Here is a 26014-nt window from a genome sequence, read left to right as displayed (position 1 = left end):
GTATGTGAATTGATAGATGGATGGATGATTAGATGTATTGATGGATGGATGGATGGATGGATATGGATGGATGGATGGACATGTAGAGTGATGGATGGATAGGTGAGTGGATGGATGGATGGATGGACATGTAGACTGATGGATGGATAGGTGTGTGGATGGATGGATAATGGATAGGGGTGTGGATGGATGGATGGACATGTAGATTGATAGATGGATATGTGTGTGGATGGATGGATAATGGATAGGTGTGTGGATGGATGGATGGGTGGATGGATGGATGGATGGATGGAAAGGTATGTGGACAGATGGATGCATGGATGGATGGATAGATAGATATGTCAATGTTTGGATGGATGGATGGATGGATGGATGGATAGATAGGTATGTTGATGGATGGATAGATAGATACGTATGTGGATGGATGGATGGAAGGCTGGATGGATAGGTGTGTGAATGGATGGATGGAGAGGTATGTGAATGGATGAATGGATAGGTGTATGGATGGATGGATGGATGGATAGATAGGTATGTGGATGGATGGATGGATGAATAGATAGGTATGTGGATGTATGTATGTATGTATGGATGGATGGATAGGTGTGTGGATGGATGGATAGGTGTGTGGATGGATGGATGGATGGATGGATAGGTGTGTGGGTGGATGGATTGATAGGTTTGTGGATGGATTGATAGGCTTGTGGATGGATGGATGGATGGATTGATAGGTTTGTGGATGGATGGATTGATAGGTTTGTGGATGGATGGATTGATAGGTTTGTGGATGGATGGATGGATAGGTGTGTGGATGGATGGATTGATAGGCTTGTGCATGGATGGATGGATTGATAGGTTTGTGGATGGATGGATTGATAGGTTTGTGGATGGATGGATGGATGGATTGATAGGTTTGTGGATGGATGGATTGATAGGTTTGTAGATGGATGGATGAATTGATAGATTTGTGGATGGATGGATTGATAGGTTTGTGGATGGATGGATGGATGGATGGATAGGTGTGTGGATGGATGGATTGATAGGCTTGTGCATGGATGGATGGATTGATAGGTTTGTGGATGGATGGATTGATAGGTTTGTGGATGGATGGATGGATTGATAGGTTTGTGGATGGATGGATGGATTGATAGGTTTGTAGATGGATGGATGGATTGATAGGTTTGTGGATGGATGGATTGATAGGTTTGTGGATGGATGGATTGATAGGTTTGTGGATGGATTGATAGGTTTGTGGATGGATGGATGGATGGATGGATTGATAGGTTTGTGGATGGATGGATTGATAGGTTTGTGGATGGATGGATGGATGGATTGATAGGTTTGTGGATGGATGGATTGATAGGTTTGTGGATGGATGGATGAATAGGTGTGTGGATGGATGGATGGATAGGTGTGTGGAAGGATGGATGGATTGATAGGTTTGTGGATGGATGGATGAATAGGTGTGTGGATGGATGGATGGATTGATAGGTTTGTGGATGGATGGACTTTATTTTCTTTTTGAGGATTAATAAAGTATATCTGTCTGTTTGAGGGGGTCAGGCAGTACACTGATCCAGGACCAGCCACTAACCGTAGTGTTGTTCCTCCAGACGTTGTTGCTGGAGTAGTTCCTGAAGCTGTGCATGGTGAGCACCAGCACGTTCCTCATGTGCGCAGGGCTGGACTCATTGGTGCGGTAACCCTCACTGAAACACACACACACACATCAGCCTGAGAAACACTCATAAAATCATTGACAGCATGAGGGGAAATACACACTCACTTGTACAGGTCGATCAGGATGAAGACCACCTGAGAAGGAACCGTGTTGTTTTTCTTAATGGCGTAAATATCGTCTGGAGTCCCACACATGACAATAACTGTAGAACACACACACACACACACACACACACCGACTTTATGCTGAATAATAATGATTGATGGATGGATGGATGAATGGATGTGTATGCGGATGAATGGATGGTAGGTATGTAGATAAATGGATGGGTATCTGAATTGATGGATGGATGGATGGATGGATGGATGGATGGATGGATGGATGGATGAATGGTGAGTATTTAGAATTATGGATGGATAAGTATGTGAATTAATGGATGGATGGATTGTATGTATAGATAGATAGATAGATAGATAGATAGATAGATAGATAGATAGATAGATAGATAGATAGATAGATAGATAGATAGATAGATAGATAGATAGATAGATAGATAGATAGATAGATAGATAGATAGATAGATAGATAGATAGATAGATAGATATTTGGATTAATGGATGTAGGTATGTTGATGGAAGGATGGATAGATGGATGAATGGGTAGGTTTGTGGATTGGATGGATGGGTATGTAGATTGATGGATGGTATGTTCATGGATTGATGGATGGATGCGGATGCATAAGAATGGATGGATGGATGATTAGGTGGATGGATGGATGGATGGATGGATGGATGAATGGGTATGTGAATTGACAGATGGATGGATGAATACTAGGTATGTAGATGAATGCATAGATGGATGGACGGACAGACGTTTAGTTTGATGGATGGATAGGTGTGTGGATGAATGGATAAATAGGTGTGTGGATGGATGGATGGATGGATGGATGGATGGATAGATGGATGGATGAATGGAAAGGTATGTGGACAGATGGATGGATGGATAGATAGGTATGTGGATGGATGGATAGGTATGTGGATGGATTGATGGATTGATGCGAATGCAGAAGGATGGTTGGATAAATGGATGGATGGATGATTGGGTGGATGGATGGATGGATGAATGGGTATGTGAATTGACAGATGGATGGATGAATGGTAGGTATGTAGGTGGATGGATGGATGGATGGATGGATGGATGGATGGGTGTGTGGATGGATGGATAGGTCTGGGACAGATGGATAGATAGGTATGTGGATGGATGGATGGATGGATGGATGGATGATGGATGGATAGGTATGTGAATTAATGATTGGATAAATGGATAGATTGTAGGTATAGATAGATAGATAGATAGATAGATAGATAGATAGATAGATAGATAGATAGATAGATAGATAGATAGATAGATAGATAGATAGATAGATAGATAGATAGATAGATAGATAGATAGATAGATAGGTATTTGGATTAATGGACGGTAGGTATGTTGACAGATGGATGGATAAGTGGATGAATGGGTAGGTTTGTAGATTGGATGGATAGATGGATGGGTAAGTTTGTGGATTGGATGGATGGACGGATGGGTAGGTTTGTAGATTGGATGGATAGATGGATGGGTAAGTTTGTGGATTGGATGGATGGACGGATGGGTAGGTTTGTAGATTGGATGGATAGATGGATGGGTAAGTTTGTGGATTGGATGGATGGACGGATGGGTAGGTTTGTAGATTGGATGGATCTGTGTTTCTCTCACTGTTGCTGTGTCTGTCTTTCTTCTTCAGCACATTCCCCAGCTCAGTCTCGCTTCTCAGCATCTCTCTGGAAATGTTGGAGGAGAAGAGAGCAGACGGAGCCTCCAGAGCATTGATGTACCTGACGAACACACACACACACCTCAGCATGCTGCATTTATTTGTGTGTGTGTAATGATTGTGTGTATCAGTGTGATTACCAGAAGCATTCCTCTGTGTTGTTGTCTTTTTTATAAACATAGGCTGTTTTCCACGCAGGCTTCAGATTCTTGACGGACTTGTGCCAGAAATGGAAGAAGAACTCTGCGATTTTGCGAGCCGGAGGAAGCAGACGGGTGAGCGTCTCCTTATAGTCGCAGGACAGACCGAAGCTGCCCGCCGAGATGATGGGGATGGTGAGAGTCAGACCCACCTCCTGACTGACACACACACACACATCATTATTAACACTTTGTAGTCCTGCTGAAGGTTATTATATTAAATCCTGTACACAGCAGATCTCACAACTCGACCTACAATTAGAGGGATACAAAGTTAGCGTTAGCTCTACTATAAAAGATCTGGGTGTCATATTAGACAGCAATTTAACTTTTAAAAATCATATATCCCATGTCACAAAAACTGCTTTCTTTCATCTGAGAAATATCGCTAAGTTACGAAGTATTCTATCCATCTCAGATGCAGAAAAGCTAGTCCATGCTTTTATGACTTCTAGGCTGGATTACTGTAATGCACTGTTTGCTGGCTGCCCAGCATCCTCTATTAACAAACTTCAGCTAATACAAAAAGCAGCTGCCAGAGTTCTTACCAGGTCTAGAAAATTTGATCACATCACCCCAATGTTATCCTCCTTACACTGGCTGCCTGTTAAGTTTCGTATTGAATTTAAAATATTGCTTCTTACATATAAAGCTTTAAATAATCTAGCTCCTGTTTATCTAACCAACCTTCTGTCTCGCTACAATCCAACTCGCTCTTTAAGGTCTCAAAACTCAGGGCTTCTGGTAGTACCTAGAATAGCAAAGTCCACTAAAGGAGGTCGAGCCTTCTCATTTATAGCTCCTAAACTCTGGAATAGCCTTCCTGATAACGTCTGAGGCTCAGACACACTCTTGCAGTTCAAAACTAGATTAAAGACCTATCTGTTCAGTAAAGCATACACTCAGTGCACCACTTAGCGGTATGATACATGAATGTGCTCCACACAGGTTTCTGCACCTTGTTTATATGCACTATGAACAGCAGCTACGCTAATTATTCTCTTTATTCTCTATTTCCACCTGGGGATACTCATCCTGAGGCCCTCAGACTATGCAGCGCCACTGATGTGATCCAAGACCAGTGACGAGATGATCTCAAGGTTTCCATAATCCTGGACCAGGCCATATCCTGAGCAGCTGTGGTGGACAGACTGTGGTGGACAGATGAGTCTCGCTGACGTCCAGCTTCTCTGGCGCCTTGACTGCAGTTCTGCACAAGACGTTTGGCCATACGAGAAATGGTCGTGCCCAACTGAGCCTGGTTTCTCTCAAGGTTTTTTTGATCTTCTCTTTCACCAATTGGTGAAGTTTTTTTCCCTCTCCGCTGTCGCCACTGGCTTGCATGGTTCGAGATCTGTAGAGCTGCGCATCGATGGATTACTCTTCAGTGTTTGGACTCTCAGTAGTGATTATTAAACCACACTGAACTAAACTGAACTGAACTTAAACACTGAAAACTGAACTAAACTGTTTCAATTTACTAGAATCCTCTATGTGATGCTGCTTTGACACAATCTACATTGTAAAAGCGCTATACAAATAAAGGTGAATTGAATTATCATGGAGGTTGTATTGGCTTTAATGGAAAGTGTAATGTCCCCAGTGGGTCTGTTATGGTACTTTCTTCTCTTTCTATGGACCCTTTTCACATTTCTGGGTTTCTCAGAAGCAGAAGTCGCCAGAGTCTATCAAATTCACCATCAAATCATTATTTTACAACCCTATTTGCTGAAATAATAACAGAAAAACTCCTTGATGGTGTTAGGGAGACTTTCACAAAGAGGAAAACAATAGTGTGAGACTGATAACCGCAGCCAGAGCAGAGAATAACGTCAGATTTACTCTCAGCCCCATAGATGCTGCGTTAGAAACACCTCGCATAAGCGGTAGTTTTTTTTTTTTTTTTGTAGTTTGACGCAAAAATGATGATACTACACACATAAATGCATAGAAATGTTCATACGTTTTTTGAAACATCAAGATATTTAAAACTTTCAAGGATTTAAGATTCTGATGACACGTCATAACAGGCTTGTGAATAGGGTCCATTGGGTCATACTACTAAACTTCCTGCTCTTTATCGTGTACAATATACCATTCTTCTATTAACTTACAAAGCTCTTCACAACCTGGCACCCGATTACCTCTCTGATCTTCTTCACTGGTCCGCTCCTCAGCGCTCACTGAGATCTTCTACGGCTGAACTGTTATCAGTTCCAAATTTTAAGATGAAATCATTTGGTGGAAGGGCTTATAGCTGCATAGCACCATAGTTATGGAATTCCCTGCCATTAGATATTCGACAGGTGGACTCTATCTCCAATTTTAAATCCCAGGTTAAAGAGCCCCTATAATGGGTTTTGGAAAATGATCTTCCATACAGTATGTAACACAGCTCTAAGTGAATGATTATGTTGCCTCTTGGTCAAATCCTGCAAAAATTTGGGATTAGATATCATTGTTATGCTGATGACATGCAGATCTATATTAGCATTTCTCCCAATGTCAGCATCGATGTCATCGCTGAAATTAAAGCTTGGATGCATCATAATTATCCTCAACTGAATAGTTCAAAACCGAGATTTCATTGTTTGGCACTCCTAACATCAAGAGGTGTAGTGAATTTGAGTTGATAGTTTTTTTATCACCATCTCCGCAGGTGTGTAATCTTGGTGTTCTCCTGGACTCTCAGCTTAGTCTGAAGCCTCATTTTAAACGTGTAACTAAAACGGCCTTTAATCACCTTCGAAATATAGCCCGCTTGCGTCCTTTCCTCTCGAGGCCTGACACTGAAAGACTCATCCATGCTTTTAGGGTTAAGAGTAGGGTTTTAGGGTTAAGAGTAGAGTATATGCTGGTGTTTAACTGCATTGCTTTATTGCATTCCTGCATTGGGCGCTCATATACTTTCTGCTACTTTATACTGTCGCCATGGTGGGCGATTCTCTCGGTATCATGCTGAACGCAGTCGACCAATCGAAACAGACTGGGTGTTGAGCCCTGAAAAGTCCTGTGAAAGAAAACTAATTGCAATGCGACACTTTTTATATGAAAGCATAACCCATTTGCTCTTGCTCATTGAGTGAGCTCATAAACAAAAAACAGTGAAATGAATGAGGAGGCAAGTGGAAAAAACACTGAATCTAAATGAAGTAATTTTAGCATGCTACACCCCATGCTAAAGTCAAATTATGCAAATAAAATATATTAAAGAGCACATAGTTTACCTCTTTTTTCTGATTTAATATTAATATTATGGTTCTTCTGAGTGTGCCAGTTTAGGTTCAGTTTAAAACACAATTCAGATTTGTTTATTATAATGTGTTACAAAGTGTCATGTTGGGGGCGTGTCCACAGTTCGCTGATTTATGGGTGTGTTGCTTCACATGTAGATTAGTTTCGGCTTCTTGCTCAACGTAACAAGGGGGCGGGGCCATGACCCGCTCTGTGTTTGCAACACAGACAGGCAGATTGAAAGGAGCAGGAGAGGATCAGCATTCAGTCGAACATGTACGACTCTGACACAGACCAAGCAGAGAGTACAAAATCATTTGTGTCTTTGTACAGTTTTACAGCCAACTGTGTGCTAGTTTCAAGTGCCGAGCTTGTACACAGAAACTAATAACCACGCACACTGAATTAACTTTGACTGAGGCACCGGATGCGCCGCTCGAAGCCGCGACACGGCACACCAGACACTCTCTGCAGCGCGGCAAAAACATGAAGTGTCCCGAATCGTCGCGCCACGCATTTTTGAATTGTAAACATAGGTTTCTGCAGCGGTCCGCGGCGCCCAGCCGTCGACTTGAGTGTATCCTGATAGAAACCGATGTTTAGAATTCTAAAACACATGCTAGTTAAGATCACAGGGAGCTTCTGGGATCGTGAGAAATGCAAACGGCTGAAGTATAAGGTAGACTCAATGAGAAGTACACATGTTTGCAAACCTACCTAAAGATACAACCAATAATTCCGATTAGAGCGATAATGTGGAGAATATTGATCTTGTGTTGAGCCCAATGAGCCTTGCATCTAAAAATAGAGCTAGCGTGTTCCTTTAGCGATATCGCTTCGACTCACGCTGAAAATGGCGGACGTGAATCAACAAACTGAGGATATGATGACGCGCCTGTCAATCAATATTGGTGGGCGGGGGGAGCGCTCTCCTACGTAAAGTTGCGGTCGATCTGAAAACCGCTCCAATTGGTCCACCGTTTTTTATGTTATTAAATTGAAAAAAAGCACTGGGTGTGTTTATATCACCCCAATATGACGGTCTATACACCATACATGCACATATGTCTGTCCAAACAGCTTGAAAAGTGGATTTTTTACCATAGGTGCCCTTTAACAAAATTGTGGCTAGTGAAAATGGCGAGTGGCTAGTAACAGTGGAAAGCTACTAGCCACAGTAGCTGGTGATCAAAAAAGTTATGTTAAGCCCTGATTATTATTATTATTATTAAACAAATAATAGAAAGAATAAGTCTTAAAACACATTAGAAATCGTTCAGATCTTCTGGTTTTGATGGTTGTTCATTGCTGGTTTGTTAAACCGATAAAAACCAAAAAGACGTGGTTTATTTACATGGAAACTATAACAGCTAAGGGATGTTGATGTGGTGTGCCTAAAACCCCATTAGCTGTTATAAATTGACTGTAATCCACGGCCTCAGAGTTTATTGCTGTTATAGAACAGTTACTCCATATATATACTCTGGCAAGCTGTCACTAAATAAAACAAAGCAAATGTACAGTTTCTTTGGCTCGGTAGTGAAAATGGAGTGTGAGTGTGTGTGTGTGTGTTTGTACAGTATTTTACAACAGCTTTGAATGTGGCTCAACCAATCAGAGTCAAGGACTGGAATGATCAACTGGATAAAAGCTTTTTAATGGTGTTTGTAGTGAAACCATTACAACTTCTGAAAGGGAACAACTTCCTATTGTTGTTGTCAAGCAGGGATATTTGTAATTTTCTGTGCTTACAGACTCACATCAGATCTGTTTCTATATTACTCTATTGTATTATAATTTACTGAGTTTCATTTAGTTCTATTCGAGTCTAATCCATTCCGTTCTGTTCTATTCTGTTCTGTTCTGTTCTGTTGTGTTGTGTTCTGTTCTGTTCTGATCTGTTCTGTTCTGTTCTGTTCTGTTCTGTTCTGTTGTGTTCTGTTGTGTTCTGTTCTGTTCTGTTCTGTTCTGTTCTGTTCTGTTGTGTTGTGTTGTGTTGTGTTGTGTTGTGTTGTGTTGTGTTGTGTTGTGTTCTGTTGTGTTCTGTTGTGTTCTGTTCTGTTCTGTTCTGTTGTGTTGTGTTGTGTTGTGTTGTGTTCTGTTGTGTTGTGTTGTGTTGTGTTGTGTTGTGTTCTGTTGTGTTGTGTTGTGTTCTGTTCTGTTGTGTTCTGTTCTGTTGTGTTGTGTTGTGTTCTGTTCTGTTCTGTTCTGTTCTGTTCTGTTCTGTTCTGTTCTGTTCTGTTGTGTTGTGTTGTGTTGTGTTCTGTTCTGATCTGTTCTGTTGTGTTCTGTTGTGTTCTGTTGTGTTCTGTTCTGTTCTGTTGTGTTCTGTTCTGTTCTGTTGTGTTCTGTTGTGTTCTGTTCTGTTCTGTTGTGTTGTGTTGTGTTGTGTTCTGTTCTGTTGTGTTCTGTTGTGTTGTGTTCTGTTGTGTTGTGTTGTGTTGTGTTGTGTTGTGTTGTGTTCTGATCTGTTCTGTTCTATTCTGTTCTGTTCTGTTGTGTTCTGTTGTGTTCTGTTCTGTTCTGTTCTGTTCTGTTGTGTTGTGTTGTGTTCTGTTCTGTTGTGTTCTGTTCTGTTGTGTTCTGTTGTGTTCTGTTCTGTTCTGTTCTGTTCTGTTCTGTTCTGTTCTGTTCTGTTCTGTTCTGTTCTGTTGTGTTGTGTTCTGTTCTGTTCTATTCTGTTCTGTTCTGTTGTGTTCTGTTGTGTTCTGTTGTGTTGTGTTGTGTTGTGTTCTGTTCTGTTCTGTTCTGTTCTGTTGTGTTGTGTTGTGTTGTGTTGTGTTGTGTTGTGTTCTGTTGTGTTCTGTTGTGTTGTGTTCTGTTGTGTTCTGTTCTGTTCTGTTCTGTTCTGTTCTGTTGTGTTGTGTTGTGTTGTGTTGTGTTGTGTTGTGTTCTGTTCTGTTGTGTTCTGTTGTGTTGTGTTGTGTTGTGTTGTGTTGTGTTGTGTTCTGTTCTGATCTGTTCTGTTCTGTTCTGTTCTGTTCTGTTGTGTTCTGTTCTGTTCTGTTCTGTTCTGTTCTGTTCTGATCTGTTCTGTTCTGTTCTGTTCTGTTCTATTCTGTTCTGTTGTGTTCTGTTGTGTTGTGTTGTGTTCTGTTCTGTTCTGTTCTGTTCTGTTCTGTTCTGTTCTGGTCTGTTCTGTTCTGTTGTGTTGTGTTGTGTTGTGTTGTGTTGTGTTGTGTTGTGTTCTGTTCTGATCTGTTCTGTTCTATTCTGTTCTGTTCTGTTGTGTTCTGTTGTGTTCTGTTCTGTTCTGTTGTGTTGTGTTGTGTTGTGTTGTGTTGTGTTGTGTTGTGTTGTGTTCTGATCTGTTCTGTTCTGTTCTGTTCTGTTCTGTTCTGTTCTATTCTATTCTATTCTGTTCTGTTCTGTTCTGTTGTGTTCTATTCTGTTCTGTTCTGTTCTGTTCTGTTCTGTTCTATTCTATTCTATTCTATTCTATTCTAATATTTTGTTTTGTTCCATTATATTCTATTTCTTTCTATGTTATTACAATGTCCTCTATTCTGTTGTGTTTCGTTCTATTCCTCAGGGTTTCCCCCACAGTTTAAACACATGCGCTATAGGGGAATCAGGTAAACTAAATTGGCTGTAGTGTATGAGTGTGTGTGAATGAGTGTGTTCAATCCACTGTGGCGACCCCTTGATTTAATAAAGAGACTCAGCTGAAAGAACATGAATGAATGAATGAATAAGAGTTACCATATGACAGAATTTCCCTGCAGACAATATATAACATTTTATTTGTTTTGCTTTTCAGATTCATGGACTGAGATCCAAACAGACTGAAATCTGGACCATCTGACCTGATCTCCAGTCAGTGTTGTAGAGGAGAGTTGGGTGAGTTGCTTTAAAAAGGTAATCATTGTTGTATTTAAATGACTTTTCTTATTACTGTGTCTATTACTCAATAAGGAATTAAATGATCAGAATCAGCGCTATAAATCTCTACACAGACAGGAGAAATTCTGTTCTAGTAGAAAGTCTTTTATTTATTTGGATTTGAGTAAGAAATGACTTTAATACTTATTTTTAATTATTTCCTGTTTGTGTTTCTATTCTATTCTTTTATCTTCTGTTCTGTTGTATTTCATGCTGTTCTTATTTCTATTCATTTCTGTTTTATTCTATTCTATTCTTTTATTTTCTGTTCTGTTCTTATTTCTATTTAAACCTGTTTCATTCTTTTCTATTCTTCTCTGTTCTGTCCTTTTCTACCTTGCCATTCTGCCTGCTTCAGTTCAGTTCTGTTCAGATCAGTTCTGTTCAGTTCTGTTCCAACCGATTTGTTGTATTATATTCTTCTTTGTTTGTCCCCTTCTGTTTCTTTCTGCTTTATTCAATTTTCTATTCTCTTCTGTTCTGTTCTGTTCAGTTCTATTCTGTTATGTTCTATTCTGTTCTGTTCTGTTCTATTCTATTCTGTTTCTATTTCTATTCTATTCTTTTCTGTTCTATTCTATTTCTATTCTGTTCTGTTCTGTTCTGTTCTATTCTATTCTATTCTGTTTCTATTTCTATTCTGTTCTTTTCTGTTCTATTCTGTTTCTATTCTTTTTTTTTTTTAAGATTTATTTTTGGCCATTTCTATTCTATTCTGTTCTGTTCTATTATTTATTAGACAGGACAGTATTTAGACAGGAAGCGAAGTTGGAGAGAGAGAGAGCGGGGTAGGGTAGGGAAATGTCATCGAGCCGAGATTCGAACCCGCGACGCCCTGACGTGCTACTGCACCATATGTCGACGCGCTAACCACTAGGCTATTGCGCCGACAGTTCTGTTCTATTCTATTCTGTTTCTATTTCTATTCTATTCTGTTCTGTTCTATTATTTTCTATTCTGTTTCTATTCTATTCTGTTCTATTCTGTTCTGTTCTATTCTCTTCTTATTTGTTCTGTTCTATTCTATTCTGTTCTGTTCTATTCTCTTCAGTTCTGTTCTATTTTATTCTATTTTATTCTGTTTCTATTCGGTTGTTCTATTCTGTTCTATTCTATTCTGTTCTGTTCTATTCTATCCTTCTGTTTCTATTTCTATTCTAGTCTGTTCTGTTCTATTTTATTCTATTCTATTCTATTCTAAGGGATCATTTTAAGGGATCCAACCCACCCTGGCCATAGCTTGCTCATGCTGATGGCAGGCAGGCGTTACAGAGGCCTGAGGAGCAAATCAGTGCGGTTTCATAGCTTTTATCCTGTCATTATAAGACTTTTGAATAATACCATTTCTTAAACACTATTGAATAGCTAGTGTTAAATAATAAACCAATAAAGAGTTAAACTAGCATAAGTGATCAATATTACAACTATTCTAACAAATGGTGAAATAGGTATTTTAGTATTAAGTTACTCTCTACTGAGACTGTTTAAATCAGGTTATATCTTATAGAACTATATTTTTTATATTTTTATGAAATTAAGAAAGCTTGTCTATCATGTTAGGATTTATAGTGTTTGTATAGTGATGTTTTATGTTCTTGATGGGTCTGTTGCAATGTAATTTCGTTCTGCATTACAACTTTATTGTGATGTTTTGAATGACAAAATAAAGGAAACTGAACTGAAACTGAACAGAACTATTCTGTTTTATTCTGTTCTATCCTATCCTATTTTATTCTATTCTGTTCTGTTCTATTCTGTTCTGTTCTATTCTCTTCTGTTCTGTTCTTTGCTATTCTTTTCTATTATGTTTCTATTTCTATTCTGTTCTATTTTGTTCTATTTTATTCTATTCTGTTCCGTTCTGTTCTCTTCTGTTTTGTTCTCTCCTGTTCTGTAATCTTCTCTTCTCTTGTATTCTATTACATTTGATTCTATTATTTTCTACTTCTCTGTTTCTATTCTATTCTAATGAAACCATTAGAACTTCTGTCTGTGTATTTATTTTTAATTTTCTTTATTTCTGTCTTTTTTAATGTTTGATTTTTATCATTCTCTGAGTCTTTACAGACTCACGTAAATTCTGTCTGTCTCTATATAATTCTATGTATTATATTTGATTCTGTTCCATTTAATTCTATTTTATTCTAATCCATTCTATTCTGTTGTGTTTTGTTCATTCCGTTTGTCTTATTTCTTTACACTATATTTTCCTCTCTATTCTATTAATTCATTTCTAATCTGCTTCTATTATATTGTATTCTATTACATTCTGCTTAGTTCTGTTTTGTGCTATTTGATTAAATTATATATATATATATATTTAATTCTGTTTCTATTCTATTCATTTCTATTCTGTTCCATTCTGTTTCTTTCTACACCATTCTTTTCTGCTCAATACTTTTTCATTCTATTCTATTCTTCTCAGTTCTGTCCCGTTCTGATTCCTTCTGATCTATTCAATGTTCTGTTCTATTCTCTTCTATTCTCTTCTATTCTGTTCCATTATGTATCAGTGTTTCTGTACTATTCTCTTCAATTACGTTTCATTCTATTCTTTTTTTGTTCCACTCTGTTTCTATTCTAGTGAAGCCATTAGAGCCTCCATCAGTGTTTCTGTTCTTTGATTGTTGTCTAGCAGGAAGAATTTCACGCAGGCCAATAGTGGCTCAATAAATATAACTCTATATTTGCAGTAATGTTGATGTGATAATAGAGTTGAACTCACTCTACTAGCTGAAAGGTGGCGTATGTGCAGGACGGCCCGAGCATCACGCAGCCCAGCTCACTGTTGTTCTGCAGCACACAGAGCAGAGCATTACATTTACAGGTTTACAGAGCTTTAACAGGAAATAATGTTTGAGCGCGCCCGAGGACAGACGCAGTTTATAACCCTGAACGTCTTTCAAGCATCAAGGTCAGACTCACATGCAGAGATTTGAGGATCTCCACCGCTTCACATGTACTGCTGCCACAGCCTCGGCGCCGGTAATGAGTGGTGTTGAAGCCGCTGAACAGAACCTTAATGTGGAAGTCCAGTCCTGCAACAACACACACAATAATGATTGAGCAGGACACTTTATTTCTGCTCAGTCCGAATGACTACATGTGATTATTAGCAGAGAAATGCAAGAGATTCTGGTCATTTAGGCTACTGGACAACTGGGCTGATCTCTATTCTATTCCATTCTACTCTGTTCTGCTGTTTTGTTCTATTCTATTCTGTTCTGTTCAGTCATTTGTGTTCCAACTGTTTCAATTCTGTTCTATTCTATTCTGTCCTACTGTTTCAATTATTTTCTGTTCTATTCTACTCTGTTCTCTTGTTCTATTCAATCCTACTGTTTCCATTCTATTCTGTTCTACTTTATTCTATTCGATTCTACTCTACTCTGTTCTATTCTATTTTAGCCTGCTGTTTCAATTCTGTTCTGTTTTGTTGTACTCTGTTCTCTTGTTCTATTCTATTCTATTCTATTCTATTCTATTCTATTCAACTGTTTCCGTTCTATTATGTTCTATTCTATTTTATTCTATTATACTCTGTTATCTTGTTCTATTCTATTCTACTGTTACCATTCTGTTCTGTTCTATTATATTATATTCTAATTCTATTCTACTCTGGTCTCTTATTCCATTCCATTCTATTCTATTCTACTGTTTCAATTCTGTTCTGTTCTATTTTATTCTGTTATATTCCATTGTATTCTATTATACTCTGTTCTCTTGATCTACTCTATTCTACTGTTTCCATTCTTTTATGTTCTGTTCTATTATGTTCTATTCTATTCTATTTTGTTCTCTTTTTCTTTTCTATTCTATTCTATTCTATTCTATTCTATTCTATTCTATTCTATTATATTATATCCTACTGTTTTAATTCTGTTCTGTTCCATTCTACTCAGTTCTCATTCTATTCTATTGCTTCTATTCTGTTCTGCTCTATTCTATTATATTCTACTCTGTTCTCTTGTTCTATTCTATCCTACTGTTTCAATTCTGTTCTGTTCTATTTTATTCTATTACACTCTGTTCTCTTGTACTATTCTATCCTGCTGTTTCCATTCTATTCTGTTCTACTCTGTTCTCCTATTCTATTCTATTCTATTCTATTTTATTCTATTCTATTCTATTCTACTGCTTCAATTCTGTTCTGTTCTATTGCATTCTACTCTGTTTTCTTGTTCTATTCTGTTCATTCTAGCCTTTATACACCTTTATTCAATTTCATTTTACTCTGTTCTCTTGTTCTATTCTATTCTATTCTATTGTGTTCTGTTCTGTTTTATTCTACTCTGTTCTATTCTATTCCATTCTCTTATTCTATTCTATCCTACTGTTTACATTCTGTTGTGTTCTACTATATTCTAATTCTATTCTGTTATCTTATTCTATTCTATTCTATCCTACTATTTCAATTCTGTTCTATTTTATTCTATTGTACTCTGTTCTCTTGTTCTATTCTATCCTACTGTTTCCATTCTATTCTGTTCTACTTTATTCTATTCGATTCTACTCTACTCTGTTCTATTCTATTTTAGCCTGCTGTTTCAATTCTGTTCTGTTTTGTTGTACTCTGTTCTCTTGTTCTATTCTATTCTATTCTATTCTATTCAACTGTTTCCATTCTATTATGTTCTATTCTATTTTATTCTATTATACTCTGTTATCTTGTTCTATTCTATTCTACTGTTACCATTCTGTTCTGTTCTATTATATTATATTCTATTTCTATTCTACTCTGGTCTCTTATTCCATTCCATTCTATTCTATTCTACTGTTTCAATTCTGTTCTGTTCTATTTTATTCTGTTATATTCCATTGTATTCTATTATACTCTGTTCTCTTGATCTACTCTATTCTACTGTTTCCATTCTTTTATGTTCTGTTCTATTATGTTCTATTCTATTCTATTTTGTTCTCTTTTTCTTTTCTATTCTATTCTATTCTATTCTATTCTATTATATTATATTATATTATATCCTACTGTTTTAATTCTGTTCTGTTCCATTCTACTCAGTTCTCATTCTATTCTATTGCTTCTATTCTGTTCTGCTCTATTCTATTATATTCTACTCTGTTCTCTTGTTCTATTCTATCCTACTGTTTCAATTCTGTTCTGTTCTATTTTATTCTATTACACTCTGTTCTCTTGTACTATTCTATCCTGCTGTTTCCATTCTATTCTGTTCTACTCTGTTCTCCTATTCTATTCTATTCTATTCTATTCTATTTTATTCTATTCTATTCTATTCTACTGCTTCAATTCTGTTCTGTTCTATTGCATTCTACTCTGTTTTCTTGTTCTATTCTGTTCATTCTAGCCTTTATACACCTTTATTCAATTTCATTTTACTCTGTTCTCTTGTTCTATTCTATTCTATTCTATTGTGTTCTGTTCTGTTTTATTCTACTCTGTTCTATTCTATTCCATTCTCTTATTCTATTCTATCCTACTGTTTACATTCTGTTGTGTTCTACTATATTCTAATTCTATTCTGTTATCTTATTCTATTCTATTCTATCCTACTATTTCAATTCTGTTCTATTTTATTCTATTGTACTCTGTTCTCTTGTTCTATTCTATCCTACTGTTTCCATTCTATTCTGTTCTACTTTATTCTATTCGATTCTACTCTACTCTGTTCTATTCTATTTTAGCCTGCTGTTTCAATTCTGTTCTGTTTTGTTGTACTCTGTTCTCTTGTTCTATTCTATTCTATTCTATTCTATTCTATTCTATTCTATTCAACTGTTTCCATTCTATTATGTTCTATTCTATTTTATTCTATTATACTCTGTTATCTTGTTCTATTCTATTCTACTGTTACCATTCTGTTCTGTTCTATTATATTATATTCTAATTCTATTCTACTCTGTTCTCTTATTCCATTCCATTCTATTCTATTCTACTGTTTCAATTCTGTTCTGTTCTATTTTATTCTGTTATATTCCATTGTATTCTATTATACTCTGTTCTCTTGATCTACTCTATTCTACTGTTTCCATTCTTTTATGTTCTGTTCTATTATGTTCTATTCTATTCTATTTTGTTCTCTTATTCTATTCTATTCTATTCTATTTTATTATATCCTACTGTTTTAATTCTGTTCTGTTCTGTTCCATTCTACTCAGTTCTCATTCTATTCTATTGCTTCTATTCTGTTCTGCTCTATTCTATTATATTCTACTCTGTTCTCTTGTTCTATTCTATCCTACTGTTTCAATTCTGTTCTGTTCTATTTTATTCTATTACACTCTGTTCTCTTGTACTATTCTATCCTGCTGTTTCCATTCTATTCTGTTCTACTCTGTTCTCCTATTCTATTCTATTCTATTCTATTCTATTTTATTCTATTCTATTCTATTCTACTGCTTCAATTCTGTTCTGTTCTATTGCATTCTACTCTGTTTTCTTGTTCTATTCTGTTCATTCTAGCCTTTATACACCTTTATTCAATTTCATTTTACTCTGTTCTCTTGTTCTATTCTATTCTATTCTATTGTGTTCTGTTCTGTTTTATTCTACTCTGTTCTATTCTATTCCATTCTCTTATTCTATTCTATCCTACTGTTTACATTCTGTTGTGTTCTACTATATTCTAATTCTATTCTGTTATCTTATTCTATTCTATTCTATCCTACTATTTCAATTCTGTTCTATTTTATTCTATTGTACTCTGTTCTCTTGTTCTATTCTATCCTACTGTTTCCATTCTATTCTGTTCTACTTTATTCTATTCGATTCTACTCTACTCTGTTCTATTCTATTTTAGCCTGCTGTTTCAATTCTGTTCTGTTTTGTTGTACTCTGTTCTCTTGTTCTATTCTATTCTATTCTATTCTATTCTATTCAACTGTTTCCATTCTATTATGTTCTATTCTATTTTATTCTATTATACTCTGTTATCTTGTTCTATTCTATTCTACTGTTACCATTCTGTTCTGTTCTATTATATTATATTCTAATTCTATTCTACTCTGTTCTCTTATTCCATTCCATTCTATTCTATTCTACTGTTTTAATTCTGTTCTGTTCTATTTTATTCTGTTATATTCCATTGTATTCTATTATACTCTGTTCTCTTGATCTACTCTATTCTACTGTTTCCATTCTTTTATGTTCTGTTCTATTATGTTCTATTCTATTCTATTTTGTTCTCTTATTCTATTCTATTCTATTCTATTATATCCTACTGTTTTAATTCTGTTCTGTTCTGTTCCATTCTACTCAGTTCTCATTCTATTCTATTGCTTCTATTCTGTTCTGCTCTATTCTATTATATTCTACTCTGTTCTCTTGTTCTATTCTATCCTACTGTTTCAATTCTGTTCTGTTCTATTTTATTCTATTACACTCTGTTCTCTTGTACTATTCTATCCTGCTGTTTCCATTCTATTCTGTTCTACTCTGTTCTCCTATTCTATTCTATTCTATTCTACTGTTTCAATTCTGTTCTGTTCTATTGCATTCTACTCTGTTTTCTTGTTCTATTCTGTTCATTCTAGCCTTTATACACCTTTATTCAATTTCATTTTACTCTGTTCTTTTGTTCTATTCTATTCTATTGTGTTCTGTTCTGTTTTATTCTACTCTGTTCTATTCTATTCCATTCTCTTATTCTATTCTATCCTACTGTTTACATTCTGTTGTGTTCTACTATATTCTATTCTGTTATCTTATTCTATTCTATTCTATCCTACTATTTCAATTCTGTTCTGTTCTATTTTATTCTATTGTACTCTGTTCTCTTGTTCTATTCTATCCTACTGTTTCCATTCTGTTCTGTTCTATTCTATTCTACTCTGTTGTCTTGTTCTGTTCTGTTCTATTCTAGTCTGTTCTTTTCCATTTTCTTATTCTATTTTATCATACTGTTTCAATTCTGTTCTATTCTAGTCTATTCTACTCTGTTCTCTTGTTCTAATTTATCCTACTGTTTCCCTTATTTTCTATTCTCTTATTCTATTCTACTCTGTTCTCTTGTTCTGTTTTATTCTATCCTACTGTTTCCATTCTGTTCTGTTCTATTCTGTTTCGTTTAGTTCTATTTTACTCTATTCTACTCTGTTCTGCTGTTTTATTTTACTCTATTCCATTCTAACTTATTTCAGTCACACTTTATTTTACGCTACAAAGATAGTAGATGGGTTTAGGTATTGGGTAGAGTTTAGGGATGAATAAGATCATGCAGAACATGTGATTTATAAGAGCTGATAAACAAAATACCTTAATAACAGGCAGGTAATAAACAATACTATAATATACTCTACTCTTACACTTATACTAATTAGAAATTATACTAATCAAACTCATATCTATTCAATGTTGGGTGTAATTAATTACAAAGAAACTAATTATTCATTCATTTATTCATTTTCTTTTCAGCTTAGTCCTTTATTCATCAGGAGTCGCCACAGCAAAATGAACTGCCAACTATTCCAGCACATGTTTTACACAGCGGATGCCTTTACAGCTGAAACCCAGCACTGGGAAACACCCATACACACTCATTCACACACACTCATACACTACGGCCAATTTAGTTCATCAATTCCCCTATAGCGCATGTGTTTGGACTGTGGGAAATACTGGAGCACCCAAAGGAAACCAGCTGGGACTCGAACCAGTGAGCTTCTGGCTCTGAGGCCACAGTGCTGACTACTGAGCCACCTTGTTTAATAATAGTATCTATGCAGTAATTAACATCCATTTTCCTCCCATTGAAAACAATGCAATTTTCACTATTTATTTATTTATTTGTTTGTTTGTTTTTGTTTCTGCAGTATTTCCAGTTAAAGTAGACCCTCTGGCATCCAAATACAACGTGGCGAAGGCAAAATAGCATCATCTGGTTGTATAAAAAAGAAATACGTGTAATGCCATGGTGCAACCAATACGTTCCAGTATTACTATATCCACAAAGCTGCTTTAAATTCTCTAGTTGTTTCGACAATACTAAGAAACTGTGCATTTGAACCAACATTCAGACAATCTAAATAACCGGATGACCACCAGAGGGTTAAATCTACTCTTAAAGCTTCTCTCTTGATGTGCAGCGATTCTTTATTTTAGTGAATCTTCTCCATTCGCAGTGTTTTATTGTTCCTAATTCGCTATTGTATACAAATGTCTGGACTTGTCTTTGTTATTTTATCCTCTGTGCAGCATTTTAGTCGACTGCGGATGTTTTAAAATAATCTTTGTATTGTATTTTAATTAGTACGTTAAATGCAAGTTTAATGATGCAATTAGCAATTCATTACTAGTTCGAAGTAACTCGCCAAACACTGTATCTATAAGTGGCACGGTTTACACAAAACTGTGCAATTCTGATATAATTTACTGTCATAATTTACTCATATGCTTTCATTCTGTTGAACACAAAAGAAGATATTTTAAAGAATGTTGGAAACCTGTGGCCAGTGTTTGTTTTTCTACTATGCGGTTACAGGTTTCTCACACTTATTTGTAAGTCATTTGTAACACTTATTTGTCAATACATTTATATAAATATCTGTACAGTTAAAACAATGCACATAAATGAATAATAATAATAATAATAATAATAATAATAATAATAAACCATGTGCTAAACCATCAGCTACTTTATTTTCCATATATTTTAATGTCCTTTTTGTTAATAGGATCTGTACACTGTAAAAAAAAGTCTTTTGGGTTTATTTAAGGTTGAGAATTGCATTACGAGAGCTTCATTCCTGCTCTGTTGACTTTTGATGTTGAAAATACAACCCTATGGTTTATCAAGCTGACTTTATTGACATTTTAGTAGTTCAAAAGCAGAAATAAATGGGGGGAAATAAAAACATGAATCATAAAGTAATGAAACCTGCTAGTTTATGGATATTTTTACAGTGTAAATATATTATAATAATTGAATATTTAAATAAAACAAAATAAATGTAAAAAAAGAGTGTTCTCTAACAAAAACGGCACCAAATTCTCCTTAGAATCCTGTAATAACTCTAAATAAATAAATAGAAATAGAAATTAAATAAAAAAAATCACAAGTATTTTGGGTTTATTTAAGGTTGAGAATTGCATTACGAGAGCTTAATTCCTGCTTTGTTGACTTTTGATGTTGAAAATTCAACCCTATGGTTCATCAAGCTGACTTTATTGACATTTTAGTAGTTTGAAATAATATAATGTATAAGAAATAATATCTAGAGAAATCTGTATAATAACAGAAAATGTGCTGCAGTTTATTACAAGGTTGACACTATAGCACTGCAGACTATTACACATGACAATAAAAGTCCTTTTTTCATAACTTTTCAGAGTTAAAAGTTATCAGAAGACAGATCAAGATCCCATAATGCAGTTTAAAAGCAGAAATAAATGGGGGGAAATAAAAACATGGATATTTATGGATTTATGGATATTTTTACAGTGTAAATATAGGTTATAATAATTGAATATTTAAATAAAACAAAATAAATGTTGAAAAAGAGAGTAATCAAACAAAAACGGCACCAAATTCTCCTTAGAATACTGTAATAAATCTAAATAAATAAATAGAAATAGAAATTAAATCACAAATGGCTGTGGTGAAGTATGTGTGTGTAGTGCATGTAAATGTGTAATCTGCTCAACTTGTAAAGGGCTTGAATTATGTGTAAATTTGACTTTGAAAAAGATGTAAGAGCCATGAACACTCATGTTAATTTGTGTTTATGATGAACTTGGTGTCAACTGAAGTCAAACAAATGTCATTATTATTTATAATATGGAAAGATTGAACTAAATTAAACCGTTAAAAATGACAAACAAACAAAACCTAAATTTAAATAAAAAGGACAAATGTACATAAATATTCATTTAAAAAATCCAAGTTGGGACTAAATGATGACAGAATGAACTCATTTTACACTCAAACTGTTGTTTTTGCTGTTTGTTCAAACTACTTATCTAAAATGAGCTAAAACAACTAAATCCTTGAGCTTTTTTGGGACAACTTAATTGTTTTATGTTTAATCCACTTACCTATATTTAAAAAAATAATAAGTTAACTTAATTCCTTCATGTTGTGTTAAATCTCTTATATTGTAAATAATTAACACTGAATAGATATAGTAACACTTGAGTTTAAGCACCAATTCTCACAGTTAACTAGTGGATTATTACCTGTTATTAATGTGTTGTCCACATAATCTACATGATGTTTACATCTACAGCTGAAGTCAGAATTATTAGCCCCCCTTTGACTTGTTTTTCCTTTTTTAAATATTTCCCAAATGATGTTGAACAGATTCAGGAAATTTTCACAGTATGTCTGATAATATTTTTTCTTCTGGAGAAAGTCTTATTGGTTTTATTTCAGCTAGAATAAAAGCAGATTTTAATTATTTAAATAGCCATTTTAAGGTCAATATTATTAGCCCCTAAGCTATTTTTTGTTTGCATAGTTTACAGAACAAACCATCATTATACAATAACTTGCCTAATTACCCTAACCTGCCTAGTTAACCTAATTAACCTAGTTAAGCCTTTAAATGTCACTTTAAGCTGTATAGAAGTGTCCTGAAGAATATCTAGTCTAATATTATTTACTGTCATCATGACAAAGAGAAAATAAATCAGTTATTAGAGATGAGTTATTAACACTATTATGATTAGAAATGTGTTGAAGAAATCTGCTCTCTATTAAACAGAAATTGGGGAAACAAATAAAAAAGGAGGGCGAATAATTTAGGGGGGGCTAATATACATAAACTACTACCTTAAAACTATTCATAAGCATTAGTAGTTTATTGAGTTATTAGTAATTGTTTTATGCTCAAACTACTTAAATTTAATAACAAGTTAACTGTTGAATAAAGGGCTCTGTTTATGGATATAAACTGTGCTTATACTGTAAATCATGAAAAAATAACTGTAAAAGCTCTTTCTGATTCTCATTCTTCAAAGTATCTTCTTTTGTGGAGAAATAAAAACTCAAACTGGTTCAGAAAAAGATAAAAATGATGAAGAGGATATTTTGAAGAATGTTAGAAACCTGTAAGCATTGACCTCCATGGTTTTAGTTTGTCCTGAAAGTCAATGGTGCTTCTAAAGGCTTTTCTGTTTTCATTATATTTACTTTTGTGTTCGACATAACAACTCCAACTTCATCTTGTGCTTCATTTCGTGAATTCATTTCTTATTTGAAGTGTATATGAAAAAGTAAATATGATTGTTGCTTATGTATTTTTGGTGATACTTTAAAATAATAGTCCATTAGTTAATTATCCAGTAATATGAGCAAACACTGTTTCGTTTTACATTTATTACAGTATATATTACACTGTTAACATTAGTTTGTTAGTCATGTATTAGTATTATGTATTTTAGTGTTTGTTTATGTATATTTGGTGATACTTTATTTTAATTATCCACTAATACGAGCAAACACTTAGTATTACATTTATTACAGTATTTATTAATCTTTGTTAACATTAGTTCATAGTGTTTAGGTTAAAAAATGTGTGCATTAACGAATTTTGACAAGGACAACTTTGGATGTTAATACTGCATTAGTTAATATTGAACTATGATTAATAAACGCTGTACAGGATTATTAATACTGAGTTAAAGTTAGTCAGTACATTAACTAATGGTCCATTATTGTAAAGGGTTACTGTATTTTGTTTGAGGAATTGTGTATGAGATTCTGTCTAAATCAAATCAATAGTAAAGGGAGAGTAAATGATGAGAGTTTTCATTTCATAAGTACACTGAACTTTCATTAGTATCACTGTAAAAACATCCATAAATTAGCTGTTTTCCATATTTTGTGATCTTTTTTTTATTTTTCCCCATTTATTTCTGCTTTGAGTTGCATTTTGGGAGCTTGATCTCTCTTTTGACAGCTTTTAACCTTGAAAAGTTGTAAAAAGAGCCTTTTCTGAACATGTTTAATAGTCTGCAGTGTTATATTGTCTGTGTTGGTGTTGTATATTACGCTACAAACACCTTGTAATACACTGCAGCACATTTTCTGCAGCTTTATTTCTCTAGGTATTACTTCTTACACATTATATTATTATTTCAAACACTTAAAATGTCAAGAAGTGTACAGAGCAGAGATCAACATCCCATAATGCACTTCACAACCTTCATTAAACTGCTCAGCTTGATCTCTCAGTCACAACTGAACCCATTGCTGACCTTCAGCGTGGTTTTGCTTGTTTTGATCCTCCACGGCCGTTTCCACCACATCCTTGACGAACTTCAGGCTCCAGGGCGAGTTTTCGTCCTCCAGCAGAACCACGTTTAATGTGACGGACGAGTTTTTACAGCTCAGCACATCAAATCCGGAGACGCCGAGCAAAGAAACCCAGCACAAACACAGCAGAGCCAGCATTCTCAGTCTGTGTGTGTGTTTGTGTGCGTGTGTGTGTGTTTCAGGCGCAGTCTAAGGCCTCGCGGTGTCCATCAGATCACATGACGGCTGTGAAACGGCTCCGTTCACCCACTGCCGAGAGACTTTTCTGCGTTTGTGTTTTTACGGGCAGCCTGAAGAGGAAATGCGCGCTCAGGTGTGTCTCTGTGCGTTAATGAACAACCAAACACACACACACACACACACACACACACACACACACACCATCAACCTGATCTGAGGAAGAACAACAACAAAACAAAACCTCCAGTTTCTGCAATGATAACCCTACTGAAAAAAAACAGCTTAAACCAGCCTAGGCTGGTTGGCTGGTTTTAGCTGGTTGACCAGCCTGGTTTTAGAGGGGTTTTGGCCATTTCCAGGCTGGTTTCCAGCCATTTCCAGCCTGGTCTTAGCTGGTCAGGCTGGAAAATGACCAGCTAAAACCAGCTTGACCACCTAGCCAGGCTGGGAGCCCAGCTAAAACCAACTATGTCCAGCTTAAACCAGGCTGGTCAAACTGGTTTCAGCTGGATTTAGCAGGTCATTTTCCTGCCTGACCAGCTAAGACCAGTCTGGAAATGGCCAAAACCCCTCTAAAACCAGGCTGGTCAACCAGCTAAAACCAGCCCACCAGCCTAGGCTGGTTTAAGCTGGATTTTTCAGCAGGGAAACACAATGCATTATGCTTTGTTGCTGTTTTTGCTCCATTGACCTCCATTATAATCTCATTTATTGATCATGACAGCATATAATCCTGGATTCTTGAGTGTTGCTGGGTTTAAGAGGACAAAATGCGCCATTTTTACTGTTGATCATCAGTTGTCAGCATTAACCCTTCAGATCGGCTTGTGCTGAAGAGTTTCTGGCTTTTATATGGAGTTCAGTGGAGTAAAACAGCGGATTATAGTGTGTGTGGAGAAATACACTCACTGTGTTTACTGTGTTCTGAGAGCTGATAACTTCATATTACATTACATTACATTACATTTAGTCATTTAGCAGACGCTTTTATCCAAAGCGACTTACAAATGAGGACAAGGAAGCAATTTACACAACTATAAGAGCATATAAACGCCATCTACTTTTACACATGACACATTTCGACTCCAGGGAAAGCCAGCAGTAATGAAGAATGCATGATTACTGCCATTTGATGTGCTCAGACAAGTTTTAATTCACAAACATTCACTGAAAAATACTACAGAAAATTATACTTCGAACATGCTTTGGAAAAAATCACTTTGTAGCTGTACTTTCATTCATTCATTTAATTTTCCTCCGCTTTTCTGGGGCCGGGTCGAGGGAACGGCAGTCTCAGGAGAGACACCCAGACTTAGGCCCAATCACAATTCCATTTTTGTAGCCCTTCTCCTTGGCTTTTAAAACCAAGTGTTAAGGGGAAGGGCTTCAAAATGTACCCCTAAGAATTGGGACAGCACTACAGCACCTGTACACGCCATTATGTGTCCTCGCGATCTCTTGCTTCATATGAGATCAGATGATGGCGACTGCTGTAGTTATTCCAGTTGTGTTATTTTCTGGTATTTATCTTCAGGAGATCACTGAAGGCAGATATTATGTTATTATAATGATATAATGTGGCAATAAGATCATAACTGTACTGTGCGTTTACACCGTGGCCGTATTCATCATGTAAACACACGAAAACAACATTAACATTATAGCAGACACTGTAAACAGCTCATTCCCAGCCACTAGACTTCTCTGACAGGGTATTCCAGTGTCATCAAGTGTCAGAATAGGGACTGCTGTACAGGAGTTATGATTAGGGGTTATAGATCGTGATATTTAGCGGTGTTTA

The 26014-nt window shown here is 35.8% G+C and overlaps 1 protein-coding gene across 1 annotated transcript in view; it reads right to left on the bottom strand.

Annotated features, from left to right (window-relative positions):
- The window catches only part of gucy2ca (guanylate cyclase 2Ca), a 49146-nt gene extending 24823 nt beyond the window's left edge, over positions 1-24323 (bottom strand). The window contains exons 1-7 of the mRNA XM_056452997.1: positions 23976-24323; positions 13733-13845; positions 13533-13600; positions 3632-3850; positions 3434-3552; positions 1784-1880; positions 1592-1706 (exon numbers count right to left, since the gene is read on the bottom strand). Coding sequence (XP_056308972.1) covers positions 1592-1706; positions 1784-1880; positions 3434-3552; positions 3632-3850; positions 13533-13600; positions 13733-13845; positions 23976-24171 — 927 coding nt within the window. The 5' untranslated portion in view covers positions 24172-24323. The remainder of the gene's footprint in view (positions 1-1591; positions 1707-1783; positions 1881-3433; positions 3553-3631; positions 3851-13532; positions 13601-13732; positions 13846-23975) is intronic.
- Positions 24324-26014: the final 1691 nt, after the last annotated feature.

The sequence above is a fragment of the Danio aesculapii genome, chromosome 3 (assembly GCF_903798145.1).
Source record: "Danio aesculapii chromosome 3, fDanAes4.1, whole genome shotgun sequence".
NCBI lineage: Eukaryota > Metazoa > Chordata > Actinopteri > Cypriniformes > Danionidae > Danio > Danio aesculapii.
Note: the sequence above shows the minus strand (reverse complement) of the source record. Positions and strands in the feature narration are given on the sequence as shown.